This window comes from Adiantum capillus-veneris, chromosome 30 (genome assembly GCF_014529385.1).
Source record: "Adiantum capillus-veneris isolate H3 chromosome 30, ASM1452938v2, whole genome shotgun sequence".
NCBI classification, from domain to species: Eukaryota; Viridiplantae; Streptophyta; class Polypodiopsida; order Polypodiales; family Pteridaceae; genus Adiantum; species Adiantum capillus-veneris.
Window position 1 is genome coordinate 42,646,680 of NC_140960.1, and position 25,016 is coordinate 42,671,695.

Below are 25,016 nucleotides of genomic sequence, written 5' to 3' on the forward strand. Positions count from 1 at the left end.
AGTCACATTCCATGTCTCTTTCTTGGCACGACACAGTTATAGAAAGAGCACATGAAAGTATGAGCACCAAGCATGGGCATTTCTGTTGTGAATTGCCACAGTTGATTTCTTTAGATCATAAGAGAAAGATTCGATCCCATTGTTTGCGTGTGTGTGGTGAACGGTTTGGAACTCCGTCTCTTTGTTCATCTACATTGCATGCACAGTCTTTGAAGAAGACAAGATTTTTTCCACTCACTTTACATAAGATAGGTATGTTCATGGTTTTGTGTTGGAAATGGTTTCAGGAATTTTCAGACATGGAGATTCTTGAAGAAGAAAGAAGCATGACTCTAGACGAGTTGAAGAATCGAAGGAGCCACAGAAGACTTTGTCGCTTTCGGCGCGTCCCAAAGAAGCAAGCGTTGCAGACCGCGACCCACACATCAGAGTGGGCCGGCGAAGAGTCCCTTCCAGGATTCCGGATGCTATTGGCGATCTCCCTCGACGCCATACAGTTCGGTACGAGTACCTCACTTGAAAAAGGAGGGGATGTCACGTGACACATCCAACGCTATGTGTCCGTGGACAAGCTACATCATGACCAGGGTTTAGTCAATCAAGTCAGTCTAGATTAGAAGTGTTCTGGCACTTTTGTGAGTCTGTTCGCAGACCGTGCATGCCCAGGCACTTAGTATAGATGTATATCCTCTGGTTGCACACAACATGATCATAAGCATTCCCTTCCATCAGAATCCATCACAATCCTTCAGCGGAATTTTCTAGTGCATTTAACCTATTTTCCCTATTTTTGACATTTTTCACTTATTATTTTTAAGTGACTTTTGTTGGAAAGTAGGTAGGGCAAATTGAGTAAGTTTGTATATAAGCAAACCTAGACTAGCACTAATTGGCAGAAGAGGCAACAGGAGCACCTTGCTCAATAGGCAACTTCTCAGCAAGACCAATCCCCGCGACTACTCTGGCGTTTTCTCCACAGAAGACCTGGCGTTTTTGCATCAGATCAGCCTTGGCGATTTGTGCACAACAGATCAGCCCCGGCGTCGTCAAGACACAGCAGATCAGCCTAGCGTTTTGCATTTGTAGAACAACCGGCGACAGCAGCAGATTTTCAGCCCTAGCGTTTTTGCATCTGGATCACACCCTAGAGCTTTGCAGATTCTCCGCGACGGAACCTCAAGAAACCCCAGCGTTTTCAGTTTTCAGCCCTTAGACACCGCAGATCAAGTCCTGAACCTCGCAGATCTCACCTTCCCTCAGCAGTTCCTCGCCGCACAGTCAGTTTCCACAAGGTTAACAGTTTCAGCCCGGAAAACGCAGATTTCAGCATCTGCGTTTTCAGCGCGTGGTCTCGTACCGTCGTCATCGACATCGTCACCGCATAGAGTCAGAATTCAGCAGATACCAGATTTGCAGATTTCAGCCCTTAGCATTTTGAGATTACAGCCGTCTCGTCGTCGTCCTCATCGTCGTCGACATCGTTGGCAAGTCCAAGCATTGTAGAGATTTGTGCAATCATAAGTAGATCGCTCTCGCCATAGAGAGTGGGGCCTTCGGAGGAGGGTTTTACAACGTTTCTCTTCTCTCTCTATCTCTCAGTCTCATACTCTTGCACGCACAATGTCCACTCACTTTGTTCGTGATCATTGCACTCTCTCATTAAAGACGGAAGGCTCTCCCTTTCATAAGAACCAAAAGGAACCTTGAGGACATTATGGAGCACTCATCTTGAGAAAGAACAACATTTATTCCGTTGCACCTTACACTCAGTCAGAGCGTCAGGATGCATGTAGGGAGCAGACGTGGGCACACATGCCTTGCCTTGTGACTGAGGAGATGCATCAGAGACTTGAGCTGCCACTTCAGCTTGAGGAGTTGCACACGGCTCTTAGTGCACTCTCCCGTGGTATCTGTCCAGGTAAGGATGGCTTGACACCGAGTTTTTTCTTGGAGTACTGGGACTTGCTTGGCCCAGATCTTTGTAGTGCTTTCCAGTACATCTTCCACACAGGAGAGATGCCTGACAGCATGAGTGAGGGTATGATCTACCTCATTCCCAAGGAGGGTGGCTCCTTGGATGAGATTCGACAGTGGCGGCCCATCGCCATCCTCAACTCAGTCTACAGAATTCTTGCCAAGGTTCTGAGTTTGAGGATCCAGCCACTTCTAGAGAGCCTTATACATGGGACTCAGACTGGTTTTGTCATGGAGCGTAGTATTCTTGACAGCATGTTTACTTTTTGGGAGGCTTCTGCCCTAGCGAGGCTGCGCGGTGAGGATTTGGTGATTCTGCTTCTCGATTTTGAGAAGGCCTACGGCAGAGTTGACTGGGACTTTTTAGAGGGCACTCTACGCAGGATGGGCTTCTCAGATGCTTGGATCAGAGGGGTGTTAGCTTTATACAGACGGGCACACAGTCAGGTACTTTTGTCAGGAGGTAGAGGTGATCGTTTCATGCTCACAAGTTCGGTTAGACAGGGTTGCTCTTTTGCCCCCTTCCTCTTTTTGTTCTATGCTGAGGCTATGAGCAGGTTTTTGGTGTTGCGGCAGCTTGGTTGCGGGGCTTAGCACTTCCTATTCGGGGAGATGAGCTACTGGACGTTGAGTTTGCTGACGACTCAGCCTTGTACTTGGATGGCAAAGAGGCCAACCTTCACAGGTGTGAGCAGGCTCTTAAGACCTTCTGTTGTGCATCCGGCGCACTGATCAAAGTGGAGAAGACAGTGGCTTTCTCAGTTGGTAGTGCTCATGTGCCCGATTGGATGCCAGGTCAGGGTTTTAGGTGGATTCCCCCAGGGACTGCAGTTCGGTACTTGGGCTGTCAAGTTGGTCGGTCTGGACTTGTCTCTAGCAGCAGATTGCTCCCCTCGTCCTGTCTATCAGGAGGAAGTTGGTACATTGAAGCTCCACACGACTTTCTTTGGCTGGCAGAGTTGTAGTGGCCAACCAGGTGTTGTTGGAGACTATGTGGTACATCACTTTTTACTGGATCTTCTCGAGTTCTTGTATCAACCAGGTAGGGAAGCTGATCAGGAACTTCCTTTGGTCAGGACGTGACACTCAGATAGCCCGAGCCAAAGTGGCTTGGCAGGTCATCACTCTTCCTTGTTCACAGGGAGGGCTTGGGATCATACACCCAGCACAGCAGAGCAGAGCCCTTCTTGTTCATAGTCAGAGAACTTCTTCCATGTGAGGATCCCTGGAAGGAGTTCTTGCTACTGCAGCTTCGTGCTAGGGTGCCTCAGGTAGGAGGCCCGTGGCGACCTTCGACCAGACGGATCTTCACAGAGATGCGCAGAGCTGGTTTGAGCAGGAGACTGGAGGACCGCTTTGCTGTGAGTTGGCTTCGATCTTGGGAGCATTTGTAGCGAGGCTTGGAGCAGCGACAACCTACTTGCACGGAGGAGCGCCTATGACAGCCTCCTGTTTGGAACCCCATGGTTAGCACTCAGAGAGGCCACTTGGTTCGTAGTCGGCCTCATGTTTCCTGGGGTCCCATGGCAGCGGGTCTAGCACGCTCTTTAGGTAACTGATTAGAGTTTTCAGGCTTGTCAGAGAAGGTGCAGGGTTTCCAGCTACAGGGCATGAGAGGGGTGCAAAGCATGTGCCAGGGCATCTCAGAGGCAGTTCCAGCTGAGTGGCTCACACTTCTCGAGCCAGTAGCGCCCAGATGGATGGGAGCCTTCATGCGATTGGAGGTTCTCATCTCAGCTTTGGCCTGCTCAGAGACTGTTCCCTCCCTGTTTTTGGAGTTACAGGGTGAGGGACGCTTACAGTGAGTTGCAGTAGAGGCCCCACAGGTGGCAGAGTGCTGTTTTCAGAGGATCCGAGTGGTGGGCATTTGTGGGAGGACTTGTGTCATCGATCCTGACCCAGCAGCTCTTGAGACTGGACATTGGAGACTGTGGGCTTGGGAGTGCTGTCCATTGGCACGAGTACAGTGGGATCTTGGAGAGTGGCTTTGGATGGACCCTTTCTCTTCTGCAGACCACCCAGGCGTCCCTTTTCTTAGTACACTATTTGATTGGGACGTCACATACTGTCAGCACAGAGAGAGGCTCGCCCTGCTCTGCAGCACCTCATTGGCAAGAGGAGGGTCTCACAAATGAGTTCTTGGCAGCTTTTTGGGAGAGGTTGTGGGACTCCAGACAGCCGAGGCGAGTCACCTTGTTTCAGTGGGGCTGGTCGCACATAGAGCTACGGCAGTTGGGAGCTGGCTTGTGCATAGTGGTCTCTCGGCCGCATGTGCAGCTTGTGACTATCTTGTGGAGAGAGCGTCATTGTCTTTGGGACTGTCCTTTGGCACAGCAGGTGTGGCTTCGTGTTCTTTGGCTGATGCCTGCTCTTTCCATGGCTTGGCAGTACAATTGGGGAGCAACTGCTTGGTCCACCCTCACGGGCCCGACACTTCAGTTTGAGCTATCTTCCACCCGCAGGATGATAGTGATGCAGGGGGGGGCGACCTACACTCCAGCCTGCCACCCACAAAGCTTACTCCACAGGAGTGGTGCAGTGAGAGAGGAGTGCTGGGAGCTCATCAGTGGCCTGACACTCTGGTTCATCTGGCGGGCCCGCTGCTTCCGCATCTTTGAGGCTCGCCCTGTACCACTAGCAGAGACTGTTCGCGATCTTTGGCTAGAGCTGATCCACACTCTCAGGGGACAGCTCGAGAGACTCCAGGGCAGCTCCGACCGCATGCGGGAGCGTAGAGAGGCTTTCCTTCGACTCTGGCGTCCTGGGCCTTTTTACACCATGGTCCAGGGTGTACTCAGATGGCACTGCCGTCCACCTATGTGGCTTTTCCCTCCTCCCATCTCTTGATTTAGCCTCTTTGTACATTTGGTGTTTTGCCATTGGGATGGTCTCCCCATCATGGTTGTTTTAGCCCTCTCGCGCAGAGGTGGTTGTAGCCCTACGGGAAGTTTCATTAATTAATAGAAGGATCTATTTCTTAGAAAAAAAAAAAGATCGAGTATGCACACGCGAGGGCAATGTGGTTTGCCGAGGCCCAGTGACATCCTCTGTATCATTAACAACCTCAGAAAACACATCCTCAACATCTTGCATGCCATGAGCTCTCTTCCTGCTAGATTGAGCGTGTGCACTAGGCATCATGAAGAGCGTCTTGCGTAGATTGTTTTCCCCTACCTTTGTTTCCTCCTGTCATTGCCGGGATCTTTTTTGCAATCCCGTCAACGGCCTGACGACATGAGTGACCGTGCTCGTCATCTACATCCCACAGTATTTGCATTGCCCACACCCTAAACCTGATCCGGATTTCCCTGGAGTCTTCACAATCTCAATGACATTGGTGTGAATGTTCCAGAGGGGGTTGGCTTCGCAAGGCATGGTGTTTTCTTTGCAAGAAGGGCGCTCACAGACCTGCTCTACAACTTTTATAGAAACGCACAATTCTCTGCAGTGAATACAGAAAGTTTTGCCCAAAAAATAAAGCGATGCCCTGCCGAATTATTATTTTTTAAATACTGCCCCGTACGTGCATCCATACGGTACAGATCCGTACTGTACGGACATACCGTACGGATGGCATCCGTACGTACGTACGGCACCACCTTGTGGGGAATCAAGGTAACAACCCCAGGTGGGCTGAAAACAGAGAAAACACAGCAGGTGTTTATGGCTGAAAACTGTAGTAGAATCAGAGGAATCTCGCCAGCAAGGCACCGGATGCTGAGCTGTGTAGGAGGCAGGATCGAGTGGGCCAATGTTGACGCTGCTCCCCTCTGCTGAAAACACTGCTGAATCAGCCCTGAAAACGCTGATTTGCCCAAAAACGCAAATCTGGCTGAAAAACGCAGGTGGAGCAGAGGGTTTTCTGGCGACGAAAAGTCCCAAAAGGGCTAGCGCTTGCAGCGAGAAGGTGATCGCCAGTGGAAGAAGCAAAAAACGCAGGCAGAGGGGGGGTCCTCCGCGACAGGAAAGCTCCATTTTCCTTCGCTTGCCTGGCTGATGCAAAACGCTGGCAGATCTGCAAAAATGCTGGCTGATTTTCTCTTGGGAAGAGAACCTGATACTGATGTAGCGCTGGATCAATGGAGAGCGTGAAGATCTGATACCATGTCAAAAGTGCGCATGTGCGGAAGAGAGAGAGAGAGAGAGAGAGAGAGAGAGAGAGAGAGAGAGAGAGAGAGAGAGAGAGAGACACAAACGCTGGTGTGGGGAAGAAGGGGCGATCAGTCCCCCATGACTATCAGCACACTGTGAAGTGATACAAGACTCACCCCTGGCAGTCCTTATATAGGACTCCAGGGTGAGGTAGGGCAAAAACCCACGACCAACGACTAGTAAAATACCCACGACCTATAATAAGTGGATATGTACCCGTGTGATGGGCGCCAGGACAAAAACAGGCCATTGGCCCAAAAGATGGGCAGCCGGACAATACAACCTATATGCATATGCAAGCATGGGTAGCCAGCCCGGAGGCACACTAGCTGTACATGTATGCCCTAGACCTGTGTGTGAAGCAGCAAAGTGGTGTAAATCTAACATTCATTAGGTATGCCTCATCAGCTACTTTTCTTTGTTCCCAGTACAAGGCTTTAATAAAGTCAAGTCTTTGTTGCAGAAACTTCGTATTCAATTGTATTGTGTTTACAAGTATTTACCCCTTGATCCAAATGGCTTTTATTATGCTAGAGTGGCTGTTGGATTGGTAGCTTGATACTATTCTGGATGGAAGTTTCCAAGTTGTACTTCTCCTACTAATTTTATCTGGGGGCGTCGTGTATATATACGCATGCCATGCACAACACACATACATGCATGCATACATACATACGTACATAACTGCATATGCATGTACATGTACGCTGTGCGTACATGCACCAATGCATACATGCTGCTTGGTACATACTTTCATCTAAACATTCTTACATGGGTGCATCCATCTACCTATAGTCCACACATATACATAGAGTATACTTGTATATATGTTTTTATCTTTGCGTGTACGAGTATGTGTGAAGGTTCAACAGGTTTTAAGGTTTACTATTGCCGTTAGACAAGCACTGTGTGGATTACGATTCTGCCATACTCTAAGCTTCGTTTTTGAGGTGGCCTGTTTTGCGCAGTAGAGAAATTACAGGAAGTATATTTTTGTCCTTCAGTGTGTTTCTTTGAGTAGGCCGCCTATAATTATGCCATTCTTTATTTTTACGTCAAAGTTTTTTCTGGCTTATGACCATGGAGTTTGATTTCATTATCTTTTGATGTTGCAGCTGCAGGAGTCCCTGACTCGCCATCCAAGGCTAGTCAAAATTTGAAGAACCAACCTGGTCCAGTTAGTAAACAGATTATTGAAAATTCTATTGACAAAAGTCGTGGAAGTTTTGAGGGTGTTCAGCAACAGCAGCAGCATCTTACAGAGCAGGGTCAAGACAAGAGTCTGACCAGTTATGAAGGCGATCTTCATGAGGATAGCAGTGTGGCCAAGCCCATGAACAATGTTGGAAATCAAGAGGTAGCCTCATCATTCATCGCAGACTCTGACATCTTTTGGAGGAGTGTTTTCCCAGCATATATGCGCAGTAAAGATGAAGAGGAACATTTAAGCGTTTCAGAAGATGGGCATTCAAACGGCAGTGCAAAAGGTTTGGGATTGAATGGGGCAGCTGCTGCAAGGGCTGCAGCAGCTGCAGCTGCTTCTGCCAAGGAGCTTGAGTCGCATGTGAATTCTTTAACAAATCCCTCACTCATGCCCTCTTCCTTAGCCCCACCGTGTTCGAGTGCTCAAAAACCAACAGGAGGAAAAAAACTTGAGGATCTTATATCAGATGACCCAATATGGGCTGCTATCAGGGCTGAGGCTCGCTTGGAGGTTTGTGCACTCACTTGGATTTTGTATAGGATATGGAGGATGTGCTCTTTCTAGTGAATTTGTGGTTGGGTAACTGTATTTGGGTGCTTATGTGTGTGCATTCTGAACAATGCTTACTGGGCTTATGTGTTTGAAAAGGCATGGTGTGTCCATCTTGGGACACTGTTGTTTTAAACTGTTTTACTGTCGGTGATAGGCTGAACGGGAACCTTTGTTAAGTAGCTTCTTATATGCCAGTATTTTGGCACATCCTTGCTTTGAGCGCTCATTGGGGTTTGTCCTTGCCAATCGGCTTAAGAATGCCACTTTACTAGCAACACAGCTGATGGATGTTTTTGATGATGTCCTCACAAGAGATGCCAATATCAGGCAAGCTGTACGCCTAGATGTTCAGGTGATCTTTTTTTCAATGAAATTAGGGTGCTCAAAAAGTTCACAATATAGCTCTTGAAAATATTTCTGTGCCTTACAGGCAGTAAAGGATCGTGATCCATCATGCAGGTCGTACAGCAGCGCACTATTATACTTGAAGGTTTCGACCATATCTTGGACTCTTGCCAGTATATTCAATTTTCTGTTAAATATTTGTAAAATTGGCATTTTTCTATGTTTGGCTCTAAGGAAGATATTGCAACCAACGTATGGTGTGGTGGCTTCAATGTCTTTGGGTGGGTTTCTAGTACATGCTTCCATTAGCCCCCCCCACTGTGATTTGTCTGGTGGGTTGATTGGATATGGGATTCTTGGTCATCATTACATTGTGCTGGCTCAGATTGTCATATTTTCAGGCTTTTGATGCTTACTAGAGCTTTCGGCTGTTTCTCTATGTAGCAAGAAATCTATGTCGTGCTCTCTACCGTGGGTGCTCCTCAGTGCTATCTGCAAGAAATCTCACTCCAAACACAGAACAACATTGTAGAGCAATGGAACAAAGCAAGACTGCACTCAAATGACACAACAGCAGACCCCAAACCCAATGGAAGCTCAACTAAACTCAGACCAATACAGACTCTGGTTGGCAGCACACTTAGCTCAAGCCCAGGACTCATGTCCAAGACTCACGGGTACAATGGGGGTGACGAGGCTCCAAATGTGCAGGGAGAGTGCAAGTGTGCTATTGCTGGACTGAAATTTAAGACTCTAGACTCAATGACTCCGACGATGTCTAAAACCAACTGAGCATATATGCAACCATAAAGGGGAGCCAACGACTAACACAAATGTCTCTGAAAGTCCTGCGACGTCTATCTCCGAACTGTGGTGGCGGTGAACTGGCCACAGAGTCCTCTAAACCACCACTTCCTCTCTTTGCCACGTGTCACTACCATAGACACACGAACGGGGTTTCGAAGGGGGGAAATGGGAACTGAGTTTCCCCACCGTTTCGGACCGGCCGAAACGGCGTTTCGGGATGTCAATTTTTTTTAAGGTTCTTGAGCATGATATTTTTTAAAAGATACTTGAGCATGATCATTCACATTATGGACTACTATTTTGATTATGGACTTTATCTTATGTTTGCAATGATTTCACATGAGGGATAGCTACAAGGGAAGATGTCTGAATCTGCAGAGGGGGCCGCAAGAAGGGCTGACCCTCTCTCGCTAGGCGACTCGTGGCAAAGGCGCTGCCAAGAGATCTCCTAGCCGCCGGCGAGGGACCAGTCTCTTGAGTCGACTGTGGAACTAGAGCAGGAGGGGGGGGGTAAGGAGCTGGAGGGGGCGGGGGGGGAGGAAAAACGGGGTGGGGTGAAAGAGGTAGAGGGGCGAGGTGGGGAGTGGACGGGAGCAGAGGGCGGAGGGGGGGATGAGGAGGAGGAGGGGAACTCTGAAGGGGGGGCGGCTGGCGAGGGTGAAGCGGAGGTGGAGGCTGGCGTAGGGGGCTTCTCCTGCTCAAGAGGACCAAAGCGGTTCCCCGTGGGAACCCACTACTGCTGAGTAGGCACCTGAGGGCCACTCTGAGTGTCAGGCTGTCGCTGTGGCCCCTTGCGTCGACGGCCACGGGTCTGCTGTCACCCCTCCTCCGCTGGAGCCCCAGGCTCGGAGGGTGACTCTGAATCTGTGCGCTGTGCCGCTGGCTGTGGCTGCGGCCCAGCCTTGGCAGGCTGGGGCTGAGGCTGAGGTGCAGGTCGTGGCCTCCTCCGTTGACAGGCCTTCGCTAGGTGGCCCATCGGTCTGCAAATGAAGCACTGGTTCGGAAGACCCGAGTACTCCACACTCTGTCTAAACCAACCCCCACTCACCCGAGGCAAAAGGATGACCTTCGGGAGCGTGTGGGTATGTCTGACCAAAACTCGAACTGAGGGGATGCCAGCCGCCTTGGCAGCTACTGATGCTGTCGTACGAGGTGTCTCCAGGACAGTCCTGATGGCGGAGCCAATCTTGGAGAGAAGTGGTAGGTACTCCCTTCGTAAACCCGGAAAGCAGACTGAGATGGGAATGTCTGCCTCCTCTACTAGCACATCCGAAGTCGGGTCAAAACCATGTCGCCACTGTCGAAAGTGGGCGCGTGATGCTCGGATGGCCAGTGGACTCATAGCTATGACCTTGGAAGCCATCTCGGAGGTCTCGAACTCGATCTGGTAGTACCCCTGTCCGAGAATCTGGACATCCAAGATCTTGCCCACCTCTGCGAGAAGGCGGGCCTGGAGAAGGTCACGCAGCTCTCCTCTGTTGGGTCGGGTGCCGAGAATCTTGCAAATGACCGAGGTCTCCTGCAGACGCTCTACCTTTGCGGCTAGGCTCGCTTGCTCTGTCGGTGAGAGAGCAAGTCGAATGGTGGGCTCAGCGGTGTTGGGCGAGGGGGCTTCGGAGGAGTCTCTCTGAGGTGGAGCATGAGCCTCCATTAGTGTCTGCTGCTCTGAAGGAGAAGGGCGGACGAGAAGGCTAACGCTTGAGAGCTCGGCAAGGAGAAACCAACTGAGAATCCACTGCCAGGCAATTCAAACGAGGCCTTCGAGAGGGGGGGGGGGGGGGGGCAGGGGATAAGGGGCTGGAGCGGCGAGGGTAGCGGGCAGCGAACAAGAGGGGGGGCAGCGGGCGGGGCTGCACTCTGGCTGGGCTGCGCGCAGGCTGGGTGTAAGCTCAGCAGCGCGCGCGGACAGGCAGCGCGCAGGCAGAGGCAACGCGAGGGCGAGGGCGAGGGCGAAGGGGGGGCTATGGCGCGGGGGAGTAGGAGTAGGCAGGGGGGGGGGAGGGGAACGCACAGGAGCAGCAGCGAGCCACCATAGGAGACAAATTCACTCAGCAAAATCTATATCTAAGGGAAAATTTTGCTTATGCATACATACTTCCCATGCATAGATTGTTTGTATTTCAACCACAATCAGATACATATGCAAAACCCCAATGAGCTCTCAACATTGAATTGTGGCTTGCAATTGTGTGTTTGTACCAAGAGCTTTAAGCTGCATACTGTCCAGGACGGCGAGTATACGCAAAGAGTTGATTGTAGTGGTGCCAAGGTTGTGGGGCACTAGGTGGAGTGGAAGGAAAGCACCACACGCTCGTTGGTGGAAGAAGGCGTAGGAATTACCAAGTCGTTGGTGGATAGTGCGCAGGAGAAGTTAGACGCTATCACATTGGGTTATTTTTGTATCCAAGTTTTTAAATTTTTGCGGTAGTGTATCTTGGGTTGTGGCCCCACGTTTTAAAAAAAAGTCAACGTATCGAGAGCCTTAGGCGAGAGGGCTGGAGGCAGGTAGATGAGAGGTCGAGCGGGCCAGCAATCGAGAGGCCGGTAGACAAGAGGGTGAAGAAGAGGGAAGGGCGAGGAAGTATTGTGGTGAGGGGGCGAGAAGGACGAAAGGGAGAGAGGACCAATAGGGCGAGAGGGCTAGTGAGGGGAGGGGCGAGAGGATGAGGAACAAGGTGTCACAGTGATGACGTGGTGTGCCCAACTGGAAGAGAAATGACCGAGTGGACAAGAGAAACTAAACCCAAAGAACATAGGAAGTTTTGAACCCAAAAAGTATGCCGAGGGGCCTAAAATTGAAAAGGATAAGTATTTTTAAATCCTTGTTCTACCTACTTATAGAGCACCGGTCAAGGGGCCTAAAACCCTAAAACAGTTTAAAGCTTGAACTTTGGGCAGGTTTTCGTAAAACGCGTTGACTGATGACGTGGCAGAGTGTATGAAAATGCTAGCGTGACAGGCTGCACGGAATTTTGTAAAATGTGCTGATTGTGCCACGTGGCAAGTTGTACGGATTTTCGTAATTTGCATTGACAGATTTGGTAGCTTTACGTGAGGCTTTTTGGGACCAGAGCTTTTGGGGATAAGTGCTTTTGGAATATGATGCGTTTGGGCATCCCTTGTATTGTTCGTAAGTGCCCCTAGCGTCACTCTCTGGGAGCATCTGGACGCATAGTCTCGGAGAAAGTTGGACCCTCGGGGAGTTGTACTTTGCGAGCATAATAATAAAGAATACCCGAATGGGTGCCGGTCTTTGGGACCAGTGTGTCTTGACCCTTGGCTCGGAACTCCGCCGTGACGTGTCATCTCTCCTTTTCTTGCTCCGTGATTTTGCAGTTTCTGTTCGTGTGTTGCTTTTGATTGCTCGCTTGGAGTGTCCAAGCTTGTAATAGTTGTATCAGAGCTCAGATGATTCTTCTTCTATGGAGGATCCGATCCCTTCTGCAGCACACATTGTTTTTCACGAAGAATTTGACAGAGACGACACCCCTCTGGGGGGAAATGAAGAAAAATTAAAACCCAGCGCGGGAATTGAAGAAACCAACGGAGATTTAGGAAACTTTCCGGTGAAACCGGCCCATAGGGCAGTAGATGTAGGCTTTCACCCGAATTCTTTACTTCACTTTAGACTTTCACGCACAGAGAAAACTTTGCAAAGGTAACCTGCGACGGGAATTAACACTTAAAGCACACACACCGCTCGGAAGCTAGAATGCTTCGAGCATACGCCGACAACCTGTAGGCCCCAATTTTTTTTTTTTTCCGAGAAAGAGATCCTTCTATTAGTTAATGAAAGCTGCCCATAGGGCTACATCCACCTCTGCAAGAGAGGGCTACAACAAACATGATGGGGAGACTCTCCCAATGAAAAAACAGCATATATACAATGGGGCTAAATCAAGAGATGGGAGGAGGGAAAAGCCACACAGGTGGACAGTAGTGCCATCTGAGCACCCCCTGGACCATGGAGTAAAACGGCCCAGGGCGCCAGAGACGAAGGAAAGCCTCGCGGCGCTCCCGCATGTGGTCGGAGCTGCCCTGTAGTCCCTCAAGCTGTCCTCTGAGAGTATGGATCAGCTCTAGCCAAAAGTCACGAACAGTCTCTGCTGGTGGTACAAGGCGAGCCTCAAAGATGCGGAAACAACGGGCCCGCCAGATGAACCAGAGAGCTAGGCCGCTGATGAGCTCCCAACATTCCTCTCTCTCACTGCTCCACTCCTGTGGAGTAAGGTTTGTAGCAGGCTGGAGTGTAGGTCGACCCCCCTGTATCACTATCATCCTGCTGGTGGAAGATAGCTCAAACTGAAGTGCCGGGCCCGTGAGGGTGGACCAAGCCGCCGCCCCCCAAGTGTACTGTCGAGCCGTGGAGAGGGCAGGCATCAGCCGAAGAACTCGTAGCCACACCTGCTGGGCCGAGGGACAGTCCCAAAGACAGTGTCGCTGACTCTCCACCAACTGGTCACAGGCTGTACATGCGGCCGAGAGACCACAATGTACAAGCCAGCTCCCTACTGCTGTGGCTCTGTGTGCAACCAACCACTGGAACAAGGTGACGCGCCTCGGCTGTCTGGAGTCCCACAGCCTCTGCCAAAAAGCTGCCAAGAACTCAACTGTGAGACCCTCCTCCTGCCAATGACGTGCTGCAGCGGGGCGGGCCTCTCTCTGTGCTGCAAGTATATGACGTCCAAGCCGAACAGTGTACTGAAAGAAAGGGACTCCTGGGCGGTCTGCAGAAGAGAATGGGTCCCTCCATAGCCACTCACCAGGATCCCACTGTACTCGTGCAAGTGGACAACACTCCCAAGCCCATAGCCTCCAGTGTCCTGTCTCAAGAGCTGCTGGGTCAGGGTCTATGACGCAAGTCCTCCCACAGATGCCCACAACTCGGATCCTCTGGAAACAACACTCTGCTACCTGCGGGGCCTCTACTGCAACTCTCTGTAAACGTCCCCCACCCTGAAGCTCGAAGAACAGGGCTGGGACAGTAGGCCCCAAAATTGGTGCCCCTTTCGGTATTTCTTTATTCTTCAAGAGGGTAAATTACAAAGAAGTGCCCTTGGAATTCTTTACCTGTATCCAGCTAGATACCACTTGTTCTGGCAAAATTTCGGCAGCATAACAGCCCCAAAACTTGCCCGAGACCAATTTCCCTGTTGGAACTCACTTCTACTGACATAAACCCTCTGGTTTTTGCCCTGTTCTCAGCCCTAAACAGTCCCTGAACTGTCCTCTAACAGTGGGGCACTGTTCCCAATGGTTCTGGCATCCGTATGGCTGAAAAACAGGCCAAATTCAGCGCATAACTAGCGTTGAAAACGCACATGTACGATGAGGTTATAACCCTCACCGGTGCTTGCTTTTGGAGCAGCAATTAGCCGCTCCTGTTCCTGCTCAAAGAGGCTATTGCCTTAGCAAAAACGCATATGAGCACTGTAACAGACTTGGACACTCCAAGTCGAGAATCTAATGCGACAGCACAAATAAACACTTCAAAACAGCTCACAGTTCACAATTGATTCGACACCGGCCCGGCGGAGTTCCGTGCCTAGAGATATTGGCCCCAAAGACTGGCGCCCCTTTCGGTATTTCTTTTTGTATTAATCTATGTTGAAAGTACAAGAGTGCGGGCAGGCGCTCACACTCAGACTGTGCGTCCAGATGCTCTGAGTTGTGAGTGGCCTACCCACATATTTAAAGAGATTACAAGGGATGCCAAAAGCAGAGCCCCAAAAGCTGGAAAACTCAAAAGCTTGTAAGTTTTTAAAAGCCTCTCAAAAATAAAGCTCTCTCTCTCTCATAGGCTTTGCCACAAATAAAGCAAAGCTTTTCTCTTGTCAACTTGCAACGCAAAAGCTATGCCCAAAAGCTGTCGCTAGTTCTGCCCGCCAAATGCGCCGGAAATCGCGAAATCCGTATAGCCTGGCCAGGTGGCAGTTTTTCCGTGAATTGCGGGGACTGCCGTACTACAGCCAGCCACGTCATCATCAACAGAGAGTGTATGTGTGTGTTGTGGCACGCCACGTCACCAATTTGTGACATACCCCCCTCTTGAAATCATTGTAATCGCTCTCTATTACGCCTGCAAAACAGACAAAGTCCATAAACTGTCTTAGCAGACATTGACTGTTAGTACCGACGCACTAGGAACACACATCTAGCTCCTATACCAGTCGACAGTCACATCACACGACATCACAGGATATCACATGACAAATCACATTCAACATTCATTCGTGTCTTAGACCATGATTTATCGGCATTGCAGTTAGCAATCGCATCGAGATCTACTCAGGACCTCATAGATGCCCGATTGAGTAACCACTATTGCAACCATGTCTATTCAAGATCATTCATACCAAAATGCTGCAGTCATTTCATCTATCAGTTCGTGCACTTAAAAACAAGTCAAGAACAAATGAGTTTCATATTTAGGAATTCCATTTCATAAAGTCATACAACAGAATACTGTCAACTCTCAGTATCCCTGAAGCTCAAAGAGACATCAGTGACTCTAGTATTCAAAAACTTCGAGGCATCTATTGACAAAGGAGCGGAGTAACTCCCCTCTTGTGCAACCTACTGCACCAGATCTGCGGCCAAGCTGAATTCTGGGTTCCATTTGGAGTAGACTATGCTAAACCAAAAGCTTCAAGGTATAGGTTCGCAATTTGAGGAGTATCTGCTAGGTCCTCCTCCTCCATCCACTTCGCATCCAATGCAGGATAGTTCTTGAATTTAACCAAGAACCGCCTTTGTACTTTACCCTTATTCTTTGTGTCCTTATGTGCCAAAACCTGTTCAGGAACAAGGATCTCCTCGTTTTCTTCCACTTCCGGTTGCTTATCAGGCTCCCCATCTTCAGGCACATTACCTTCAAAAGGTTTCAAGAGACTCACATGAAATGCATTGTGAATCCTCCAAGTGTCAGGTAGTTTCAGTCGGAAGGAGAAATCGTTGATCTTTTTGGAGATTTAGAAAGGTCTGTAGTATCTCATACTAAGCTTTGGAAAAAGCCTCTCCTTTCCCTTCTTCTTTCTCAGGCGCGCCTTCTCAAAACATAAGAGCACCCAATCATCCTCCTCCAATTTCAAATCGCGGCGATGGCGATCTGCTGCCTTTTTCTGTCTTTCTTTAAGATTTTTGCAAAGCCTCGCGGACTTTGGCAAAAGCCGTGTCCAAGTTGCACGTGTACTCATCAGCTTCAAAAATCTTATCTTTCGTGCTTAGTAAGGGTGAAATCTTCATAGCACCTTCAATAATCTCAAATGGTGCCTTCCCCGTCGAAGAGTGTATCGTGTTATTGTAGGCAAATTCCACCAAAGGTAGATACTTTTCCCATTTAGTCTTCTGATCCGAGATATAAGACTTCAATAAATTTAAAACCACTGATTTGGCAATCTCAGATTGCCCGTCAGTCTGCGGGTGGAAAGATGACGAGAACTGCAACCGCGTGCCAATGTTCTCCCAAATTGTCTTCCAAAACAAGCTCGTAAATCTGGGGTCCCTGCCGGAGACAATCGTCTTGGGCATGCCATGTAATCTAAAGATCTGGGCCACAAACAGTCTTGCTAAGTGATCCCGTCTCGGGCATGCCATGTAATCTAAAGATCTCGACCACAAATAGTCTCGCTAAGTGATCCGGCTTGAATGTTTTCTTCACTGGAATGAAATGAGCCTGCTTGCTAAATTTGTCAATAATAGTCCAGATACCATCGTGACCATTCTGTGTTCTCGGTAGATCAAAAATGAAATCCATTGCAATACTTTCCCAGGGGCGGGCCGGTATGGGCAAAAGCTGTAACAATCCCTGTGCTTTATGCCTGTCAAACTTGACCTTCTGGCATACCAAGCAACTACGCACATCCTTCCTGAGTCTCGGCCAAAAGAAGTATCTGTCTACCTCTTTCAAGATGATAACAATGCAGCGGTGACCCGTAAACGGTGGACAGTGGCATTCAGTCATAACCTTTTCCCTCAACGGCTATGTAACACACAACATGGTTTTCCTCATCAAGTAGCCATCCCGAATGGAATATCCCGCTATTGTCTCCCCATCCCGTATCCGTGTGAAAACTCTGCAAAATCTGTATCCTGTGGCATACTGATCGACCATATCCTCGAAGCTCCTATGATGTATTGCGGAAATAGCTAGAACCAACGGCTTCTGAGACAAAGCATCTGCCACCAAATTCTTTTGTCCTTGCACATGGAAAATCTGGAAGTGAAATTGTGACAAGATGTTCGGCCACCACATCTGCTTTTCCGATAGCTGCTTCTGTGACAAGAAGTAGCATAAACTCTAATGGTTTGTGAAGACAGTAAAATCCGCTCCGAGTAGGTAGTGCCGCCATTGAGTAAGAGCATGGATAACCGCCAAAAGCTCTCTCTCATAAATTTGTGGTGTCAATTCCGGCCTTGAGAACAATCGGCTGTCGTAAGCAATGACATGGCTTTCTTGCATTAAGACCGCACCCAGACTACGACCACAAGCATCACAATATACTTCAAATGACTTCTGCAAGTTCGGCAAAGTCAAAACTGGTCCTGTAGTCAATTTCTCTTTCAAAGTCTGAAATGCAGTCACCTCTGTGGGTCCCCACGAGAAAGGGACTCCTTTCTGTGTCAAGATATGCAAAGGGGAAGCAACCTCTACAAACCTTCTAGTGAACCGCCTGTAGTACGAACACAATCCCAAGAAGCTTCTAACTTCATGGACATTTTTCAAATCGGGCCAATCACGGATAGTCTCTATCTTGGCCGGATCCATTTGCACTCCTGCTGCTGAGGACAATGTGTCCCAAAAAGTGAATCTCTGGTAGGAAAAATTCACTTTTCTTCGTATTAATCACTAACTTGTGATTTCGTAATGCCTGAAAGACTTGAAGCAGATGATCTCTATGCTTTGCCTAATCCTTGGAGAAAACAATGATATCGTCAAAGGAAGTGCCAACAAATAGCCTGTACTCTCGAAAAATCATGTCCATCATCCGGTTAAATGTCGCAAGAGCATTGGTTAGGCCAAAAGGCATCACCAAAAACTCAAATAGCCCAAAAGTCGTTCGAAAGGCTGTCTTGTAGACATCTTTCGACGCGATTTGGATCCGATGATATCCACAATCCTGCTGAAACACAAGGATCCCTGTAATTTGTCGAGTATATCATCGATCCTAGGAATCGGAAATCTATTCTTGATGGTGATTTTGCTGCGAGCTCTATAATCGATGCACATTCTCCAAGATCCGTCTTTCTTCAAAACCAACAACACTGGAGAGCAATACGGTGAAGTACTAGGCTGGACAAGACCCTTTTCCAAGAGGTCTTTCACTTGGTTCATAATCTCTTCGTTCTGGGCTCGGCTCACACGATAAGGTGGCCAATTTGGTGGTGTGCTTCCAGGTATCAGATCAATGGTATGATCTTCAAAACGAGCAGGCGGTAACTCGCCTGGCAAGCCCTCTGAGAAGCAATCGGCATGAGAGTGGAGAAAATCTTGGTGTTATTTATCAAGTTCAGACATATTTGTCCTATCCTCATCACTGAACTCTTTCATAAAGATCGAGTAAACAAACAGATTGGATTTCACTAATTTGGAAATGGCCGAAGCCGATACAATAGGGACAGGCTCTCCCTTAAATTTAATATCAAGTACAATGGTTCTGCCCTTCTATGTGGTCAATGTCGCTTTCCTCGTCTGATAGTCGACCACGGCGTTGTTCTTTGTGGTACCAGGGAATTCCCAAGAGAACATCACAACCTTCCAAAGGCATTATCTAAAAGTCCTCATGCCCCAAATACCTTGACAATGCAACCGAAGTTTGCCAAGGTTAGGTGTAATGGCTATGTCCGTGCCGGGTGCCGCTAGAACTGCCTCTGCAAGTGGTCCCATCCGATCGGGAGTGACCTCGGGCCGCGCCGCCAATTCCGGAATCCGGTGAAATGAAGTTGGCCTTGGCTCCTCCATCAAAGAAGATCAGGGCTTCTTGGTCTTTCACTTTGCCCCAAGCTCGGCAAAGTTCTGTACTCGTCCATCGTGCTGGGATCGGTACCCGTGCAATCTGGAACCAGTCCTGTTTTCATCTTGCCTTTTCTTCCACGTTCCTCAGCTGCTCTCGAACTCTCAGACCTCTCGTCGTCCTTGTCCTTCTGTTTTTTCTGTGCCTTTTTAGGGCACATCACGGAGATATGTCCAGTTTCCCCGCATCCAAAGCACTTCCCTTCCCTGATGTAGCGAGCTCTCTCTTGTGGAGTGAGTTTGGGTCGTGCAACTTTCTTTTCTGGGTTGCTCTTCCTCTTGCTACTTTTATTTGTCGAAGTCTGTTCGGCTCTTTGTGTCATGATCTCATCTGTGGGGTAGGTCAAATTGCTTGAGTGAATGGCAAAACCCTGTTTCACATGACTCATTAACTCCTGAATGGAAGCTGACTTTTGTTCCGAGCAGTGATCTCGGATCTCTGTAGGAAGACCCAAGGTAAACCGCTCAATCTGTTCCTTGAACGAGATCTTCTTAAATGAAGAGGTAGGTAGAAAAGAGCTCCATAATCTCTCGCAATAAGCGTCCACTGTATCCTTCTTGGTCATCCGAAGATGGTTCCAAGCAGTTCGTATATCGCGTTCATACTCTCGAGTCAGCCAAGAAGAAATAAAAAGCCTCTTGAGTTTCAGCCATTTAACTGGCGCAGTCTTGTTTAATAGGAGCGTGGACCACCAAGTTCGAGCATTCCCCTTAAAGTAAGAGACAACTCTCCGAATCTTAGAGTGCTCTGAGTAACGACCTCCCGTGAAAGCAATGTCAAACTGCTGTACAAAAGACAAAGCCTTCGAAGCATCTCTATAACCAGAAAACGTGTCAAATTTAATTGACTGTCTACCTTCCTTAAACTCTCGGACTTTCTTGCTTTTGTCTTCCAGAAAGTCATATTGGTTGGCTTTTGTAAAAATTCTTCTTCTTTGCATAAAAGTTACCCTCATCAGAGTCCGAACTGTCTGTAGACGAGTCTTCTGTAGTACTGTGAATCATGGGGCGAGATTTAGGCTTCTTTGCCTTTTTCTTGCCCTTTCCGAAGCGTTGCTTTTTGCTTCGCTTTTTACCTTTTTTGTCCTCTTCGCTCGAGTCAGATGAGCTACAAGAACTGTTAGAAGAAGAAGAAGAACTGGGTACTCCTTCAAATCGAACACGCTTCTGTTGCTTTCTTGCCTTTTCAAAAGTAGGCTGACGACCCAATAACCCAGGAAGTCAGTGCCTTTCTTTTGCTTTTCGTCGTGCTTTTTAACTTTGTTTTGCGCGTCAAAAAGCTGAGCAATTCGTGCATCAACCACCTCTTCTAATTCTTTCTCTGTATACTTCTTGGGAGTAGGAGGTTTCTTGAGAGCGGGTTTTCGGGGTGGTTTTGTGGTCTTCTGCCATTGCATGTGCACCTCCTCAAAGATGTCTTGCTCATATATTTTGCCAATTTCGGGTCCTTGGCAAAATTAAGCATCATTTTTGTTGCATCGCCGATCAATTGTCGACGCTCCATCTCTTGACACTCTGCCTGAGTAGGCCGAGGCGGGCCGTACTCCTCGTGTGAATCTTCGTTGTGATCCCTTCCCACATCTCTGAATGCAGAGGGATTCGACTGATCTTTGCCTGAAGCCATAAGTGCCGTGGGAAAAAAATGGGATCGGATTTCCCGTAAAAGAGAAATCGGTCGTGCTCTGATACCACTGTATCAGACTTGGACACTCCAAGTCGAGAATCTACTGCCACAACACAAATAAACACTTCAAAACAGTTCACAGTTACAATTGATTCGACACCGGCCTGGCGGAGTTCCGTGCCTAGAGATATTGGCCCCAAAGACTGGCGCCCCTTTCGATATTTCTTTTTGTATTAATCTGTGTTCAGAGTATAAGAGTGCGGGCAGGCGCTCACACTCACACTCTGCATCCAAATGCTCTGAGTTGTGAGTGGCCTACCCACATATCTAAAGAGATTACAAGAGATGCCAAAAGCAGAGCCCCAAAAGGTGGAAAACTCAAAAGCTTGTAAGTTTTTAAAAGCCTCTAAAAAATAAAGCTCTCTCTCTCATAGGCTTTGCCACAAATAAAGCAACGCTTTTCTCTTGTCAACTTGCGTAGCAAAAGCAATGCCCAAAAGCTGCCGCTAGTTCTGCCTGCCAAACGCATCAGAAATCGTGGAATCCGTACAGCCTGGCCACGTGGCAGCTTTTTTGTGAATTGCGGGGATTGCCGTACTGTAGCCAGCCACGTCACCATTTATGTGTATGGAGAGCCACGTTATCATCAGCAGAGAGTGTATGTGTGTGTGTGTTGTGGCACGCCACATCACCAGTTTGTGACAACCACACAGTTGTACACAAGTCAAATGAAGAGCCCTCTTGAGGGGCATCCATTAATGCACGTAGGGGAGAGAAGTGTAAGATGTGCAGGACATGACTGTTTGCACTACACTGTACATGAGAGGGAAAGCTTGCAATCAATAGCTCTTAACCTGTGACAAGCTTGCAAATGAGGCTCTGCCAGCTAGAAATCGAGCACCCCTTCTTGCTGCAAGAGGAAAGTGCACCAAAATGCTACTTGGCACATTTACACACAATTTCCCGTTTCAGGCTTGCCACTTAAAAATCTCCCGATTGGTTGCCTACCTGACTTTGCAGCAGAGCTCTAAAATGTTCCCCTTGTCATTCAGGAGTAATGACGCGAACAAATTTTATGGTTCAAAATAGTAGTTCCCTAAATTTTAGGGGATGCTTCCGTTGGACTCCCACTGGTCATTTGACCATCTATTCCCACTAGGTCCGCTTTCAAAAATGCAATGTAGCCCAGTTGTCAGGTACTTTTCTTTGGTGACCCCACCTTGGCATTGTGCCCTTATTGAGTTTACTTCCTAGTATCCACCAACTTGCTAAGTGCGTTGGGGGGACCTACATGATCCTGAACTGAGCCTAGACATCCTTTTACTATACGAGTTCCAGTGCCAACCAACTTTCCGTCCGCAGGTGAAACTACCATTCACATTGGCCATACAATTTCTGACAATTTGCAACTTCAAAAAGAGGGTCTCAAAAAGTAAACAAAAATCATTGGAAAGTAACCAACAACTAAGGTTAGCATTTGCCACGTCCTCGTGACATTCCGGTAGGGAATTTTGCCAGAGCGGAATACAAACGTCAACTACAGGTTGACAAGTGTGTAAAAAAATTGATCAATCACTCCAGACACCCGGAAATGCGTGAAGCATCTGAGGAATTACCAGATCGATGAGATTCACTCGAGATGGTGTGAGGCCGTTGATTTTCCTCTCGAGGTGGGAGGGAAACTGAAAGAAAAGCCAAGTGTCGAAAAGTGGAAACTGTACTCGTAGAAAGAGCTGGACAAAGCTCTTAAAAAGAAGGTGAACGAGTTAATGAAAGGCTTGTAGCACTTTAGAGGGAAACGTGGATTTCCTCGGCTATTTGGTCTTGAAGTGGACTTTCAAGGTGACAAGCAGATCCAAGAAGCGTGTTCATTTCGTCTTTGGAGAGTTCCGACAGCTTGTCGTCTTCTAGTTCTAGTGAGGAGGAGAAGGCGGAAGAAGCGGAGAAAAGGAAGAAAAGTAGATTTCTGAAAAAGTTTAGAAGGCGCGAGAGGCCGTCTAGCAGTTTAGAGGAGGAGAGCTCGTCCTCTTTTGAAAGTGACAAAAAGATCAAGGAGTTCAAGGAAGGGGGTCAAGCAGTTAGGTTTGACACGTTTTTAGGCTACCAGGACACCCATCGAGCCCTTGAGTTCATATAGTAGAATCTTACTTGAAAGGAAATGCATAGACATGGTGGTCTATCTGTTGCTACATAGAGAAGCACCTACGACGTGGGTAAAATTCAAGAGAATGTTTATGTCAACTTGGATATCAAAGGAATATTAAGATGTCACCATGACTTGGCATCATCTAAGAATGACTAAGAAAGATACGTTGGATGACTAGTGCCAGAGGTTTTGGGATACTTATCTGCCAGTGTCCTCGTTTTGAAGGATTATTTTGAGGGACGAGATTGAGCAGTTTTGCTGTGGCTTGCCAAAAGAGATTTAATAGTATTGTCTACAACAAAAGTCTGATTCTATCCAAAGACTTCTAGGACATGCCAAGCAAAGTTTTGAAATGTATGCTGGTTCATTGACTTATCTTACGGATAGGTTAGTGTCCACCTCAGCAGGGCAAGTCTTCCAGTGAAGAGAATGAACCAAGGGAAGCCGATGCAAGTTCATTAGAGGATTACGGAGAAGGGAATCAGATGATAGTGCTCATGCGAGAGTTCCGATGAAGCAGCGGAATCAACTAATGGTCCATCAAAGAATTCTGACAATTGAGATTGAAGTGCCAGCGGACAGGGAAGGCCAGTGAGGCTACCAACAGGTCCTAGGGGACAAGAAAAGAACATAAAGGAAATCAACTGGTAGATCAGAGAATTCCAAAGGTCTAGATTGAGGTGTCAAGGACAGGAGAGGCCAACGGGGCTACCAATAGGTCACAGGGCACAAGAAAAGAGAAAAGTAAGCTAGGTCCACCAGATAATTTGGTCAAGGGTACTTTTTTTGGCTCTCGATGCAAAATGGATGAGGCGGAGAACGGAATCTTGCGAAATGCGTAGACAGTGCTGACGTGGCACGTACGGATTTCCACGGTTTTTACTGGCAACTTTTGGGCCTAGAGCTTTTGAGTTTGAAGCTTTTTGTTGTACTGCTTTTGAGAGCCCTTGGGTCTTTAAATATGAACCTAGGGCCACTCTTTCCCTCAGTTTGTTGACGAGCACCTAAGCAGAGAGGACCCTCGGATTTGTAACTTCGCTCAAGCATTCACATAAGAATAAATACCGAAAGGGGCGCCAAATTTTGGGGCCAATACTTCTAGGTATGGAACTATGCCGGGCCATGTCGACTTTGTTTTTAAGTTGTGATAAAGTTTGTGAAGTGTTTCTCTCGTGTGTCATGCCAGATTTCTGACTTGGGGTGTCCAAGTTTGTTACAGTTTGGATGTGATTGCTAAATAGGTTACAATGATCATGATTTGTCTCTTAGACCCTCGATAGAAATGTGATTGATCAGTGACTGATGCCTTTGAAGAAGTGTTGGATCGGTGGAGTCTGGTGCATGAGTATATAGAGTCAGTGTCTATTGAAGAAAGTTTTTGTCTTTTGGCTGTTTTTGCAAGCATAATCGAGGGCGATTACAATTCTTTCAAGAGGGGGGAATGTCACAAAGGTTGCCATGAGTTAGTCGGGTCAGTCGGCTCTGAAATCCAAGTAGTAAAAGTGTGCCTAGGCTCAATTCAAAGTCATTTAGGCCCCCCGCGCTACACTTTATAAGTTGGTGGGTACTAGGAATTTAACTCAAAAGGGCATAGGGGACACATGGCAGCTCTAGAGCAAATTTCCAGACTTATCCCAGTTGGGGGCGCCCAATTTTGAGAGAGGAGGCTGATTTTTGGCTCATTGTGTGTGTGTGTGTGTGTGTGTGTGTGAGAGTAGTGGGTGCAGGTTTCACAGCTTTAATGGAAAGCTTGTTTTCTTCCTTGTCTCATGTAGCGCAAGGATTTGCTCTCATGCATCTCTCTCTCCCCTTTTGCACATATGTTAATGCCCCACTAGTTGGGCTTCTCAGATGACCATGTACAGTTTTGGGGGTTTTATGTGCGTTTGCCCAGGCAAGAGCCTTTTGTACAGGAACTGGAAAGCTAATTGCCAATCCCGCACAGGTACGCAGAGTTCCATTGCAAAGGATTGCAAAAATGAAGAGTTTTCTCGCGTGAAAACTTGTCCGATGCAAAGGAGAACCGTCCCATTGAGTGCGGGAGCCTGAGACATGCATAGACGTGTTCGCTCTGCTCAAAACAATCCAAAACAGAAAATTACAGCATGTTGTGTTTTTCTGCAGGTTTAGGGTTTCGCACCTGAACTGCAAGAGATAACCAGGGAAGCCTCGGAAAAGCCTTGGGATGCGTGTACAAGGC

General features: G+C 48.1%; 1 protein-coding gene across 3 annotated transcripts in view; it reads left to right on the forward strand.

Annotated features, from left to right (window-relative positions):
• Positions 1–25,016, forward strand: part of LOC147417857 (serine acetyltransferase 2-like) — a 112,150-nt gene that overhangs the window by 59,981 nt on the left and 27,153 nt on the right. For all 3 annotated transcript variants that reach the window (XM_086506452.1, XM_086506453.1, XM_086506451.1), the window contains 3 exons: positions 7,242–7,840; positions 8,037–8,234; positions 8,313–8,372. In XM_086506452.1, coding sequence (XP_086362578.1) covers positions 7,242–7,840; positions 8,037–8,234; positions 8,313–8,372 — 857 coding nt within the window. The remainder of the gene's footprint in view (positions 1–7,241; positions 7,841–8,036; positions 8,235–8,312; positions 8,373–25,016) is intronic.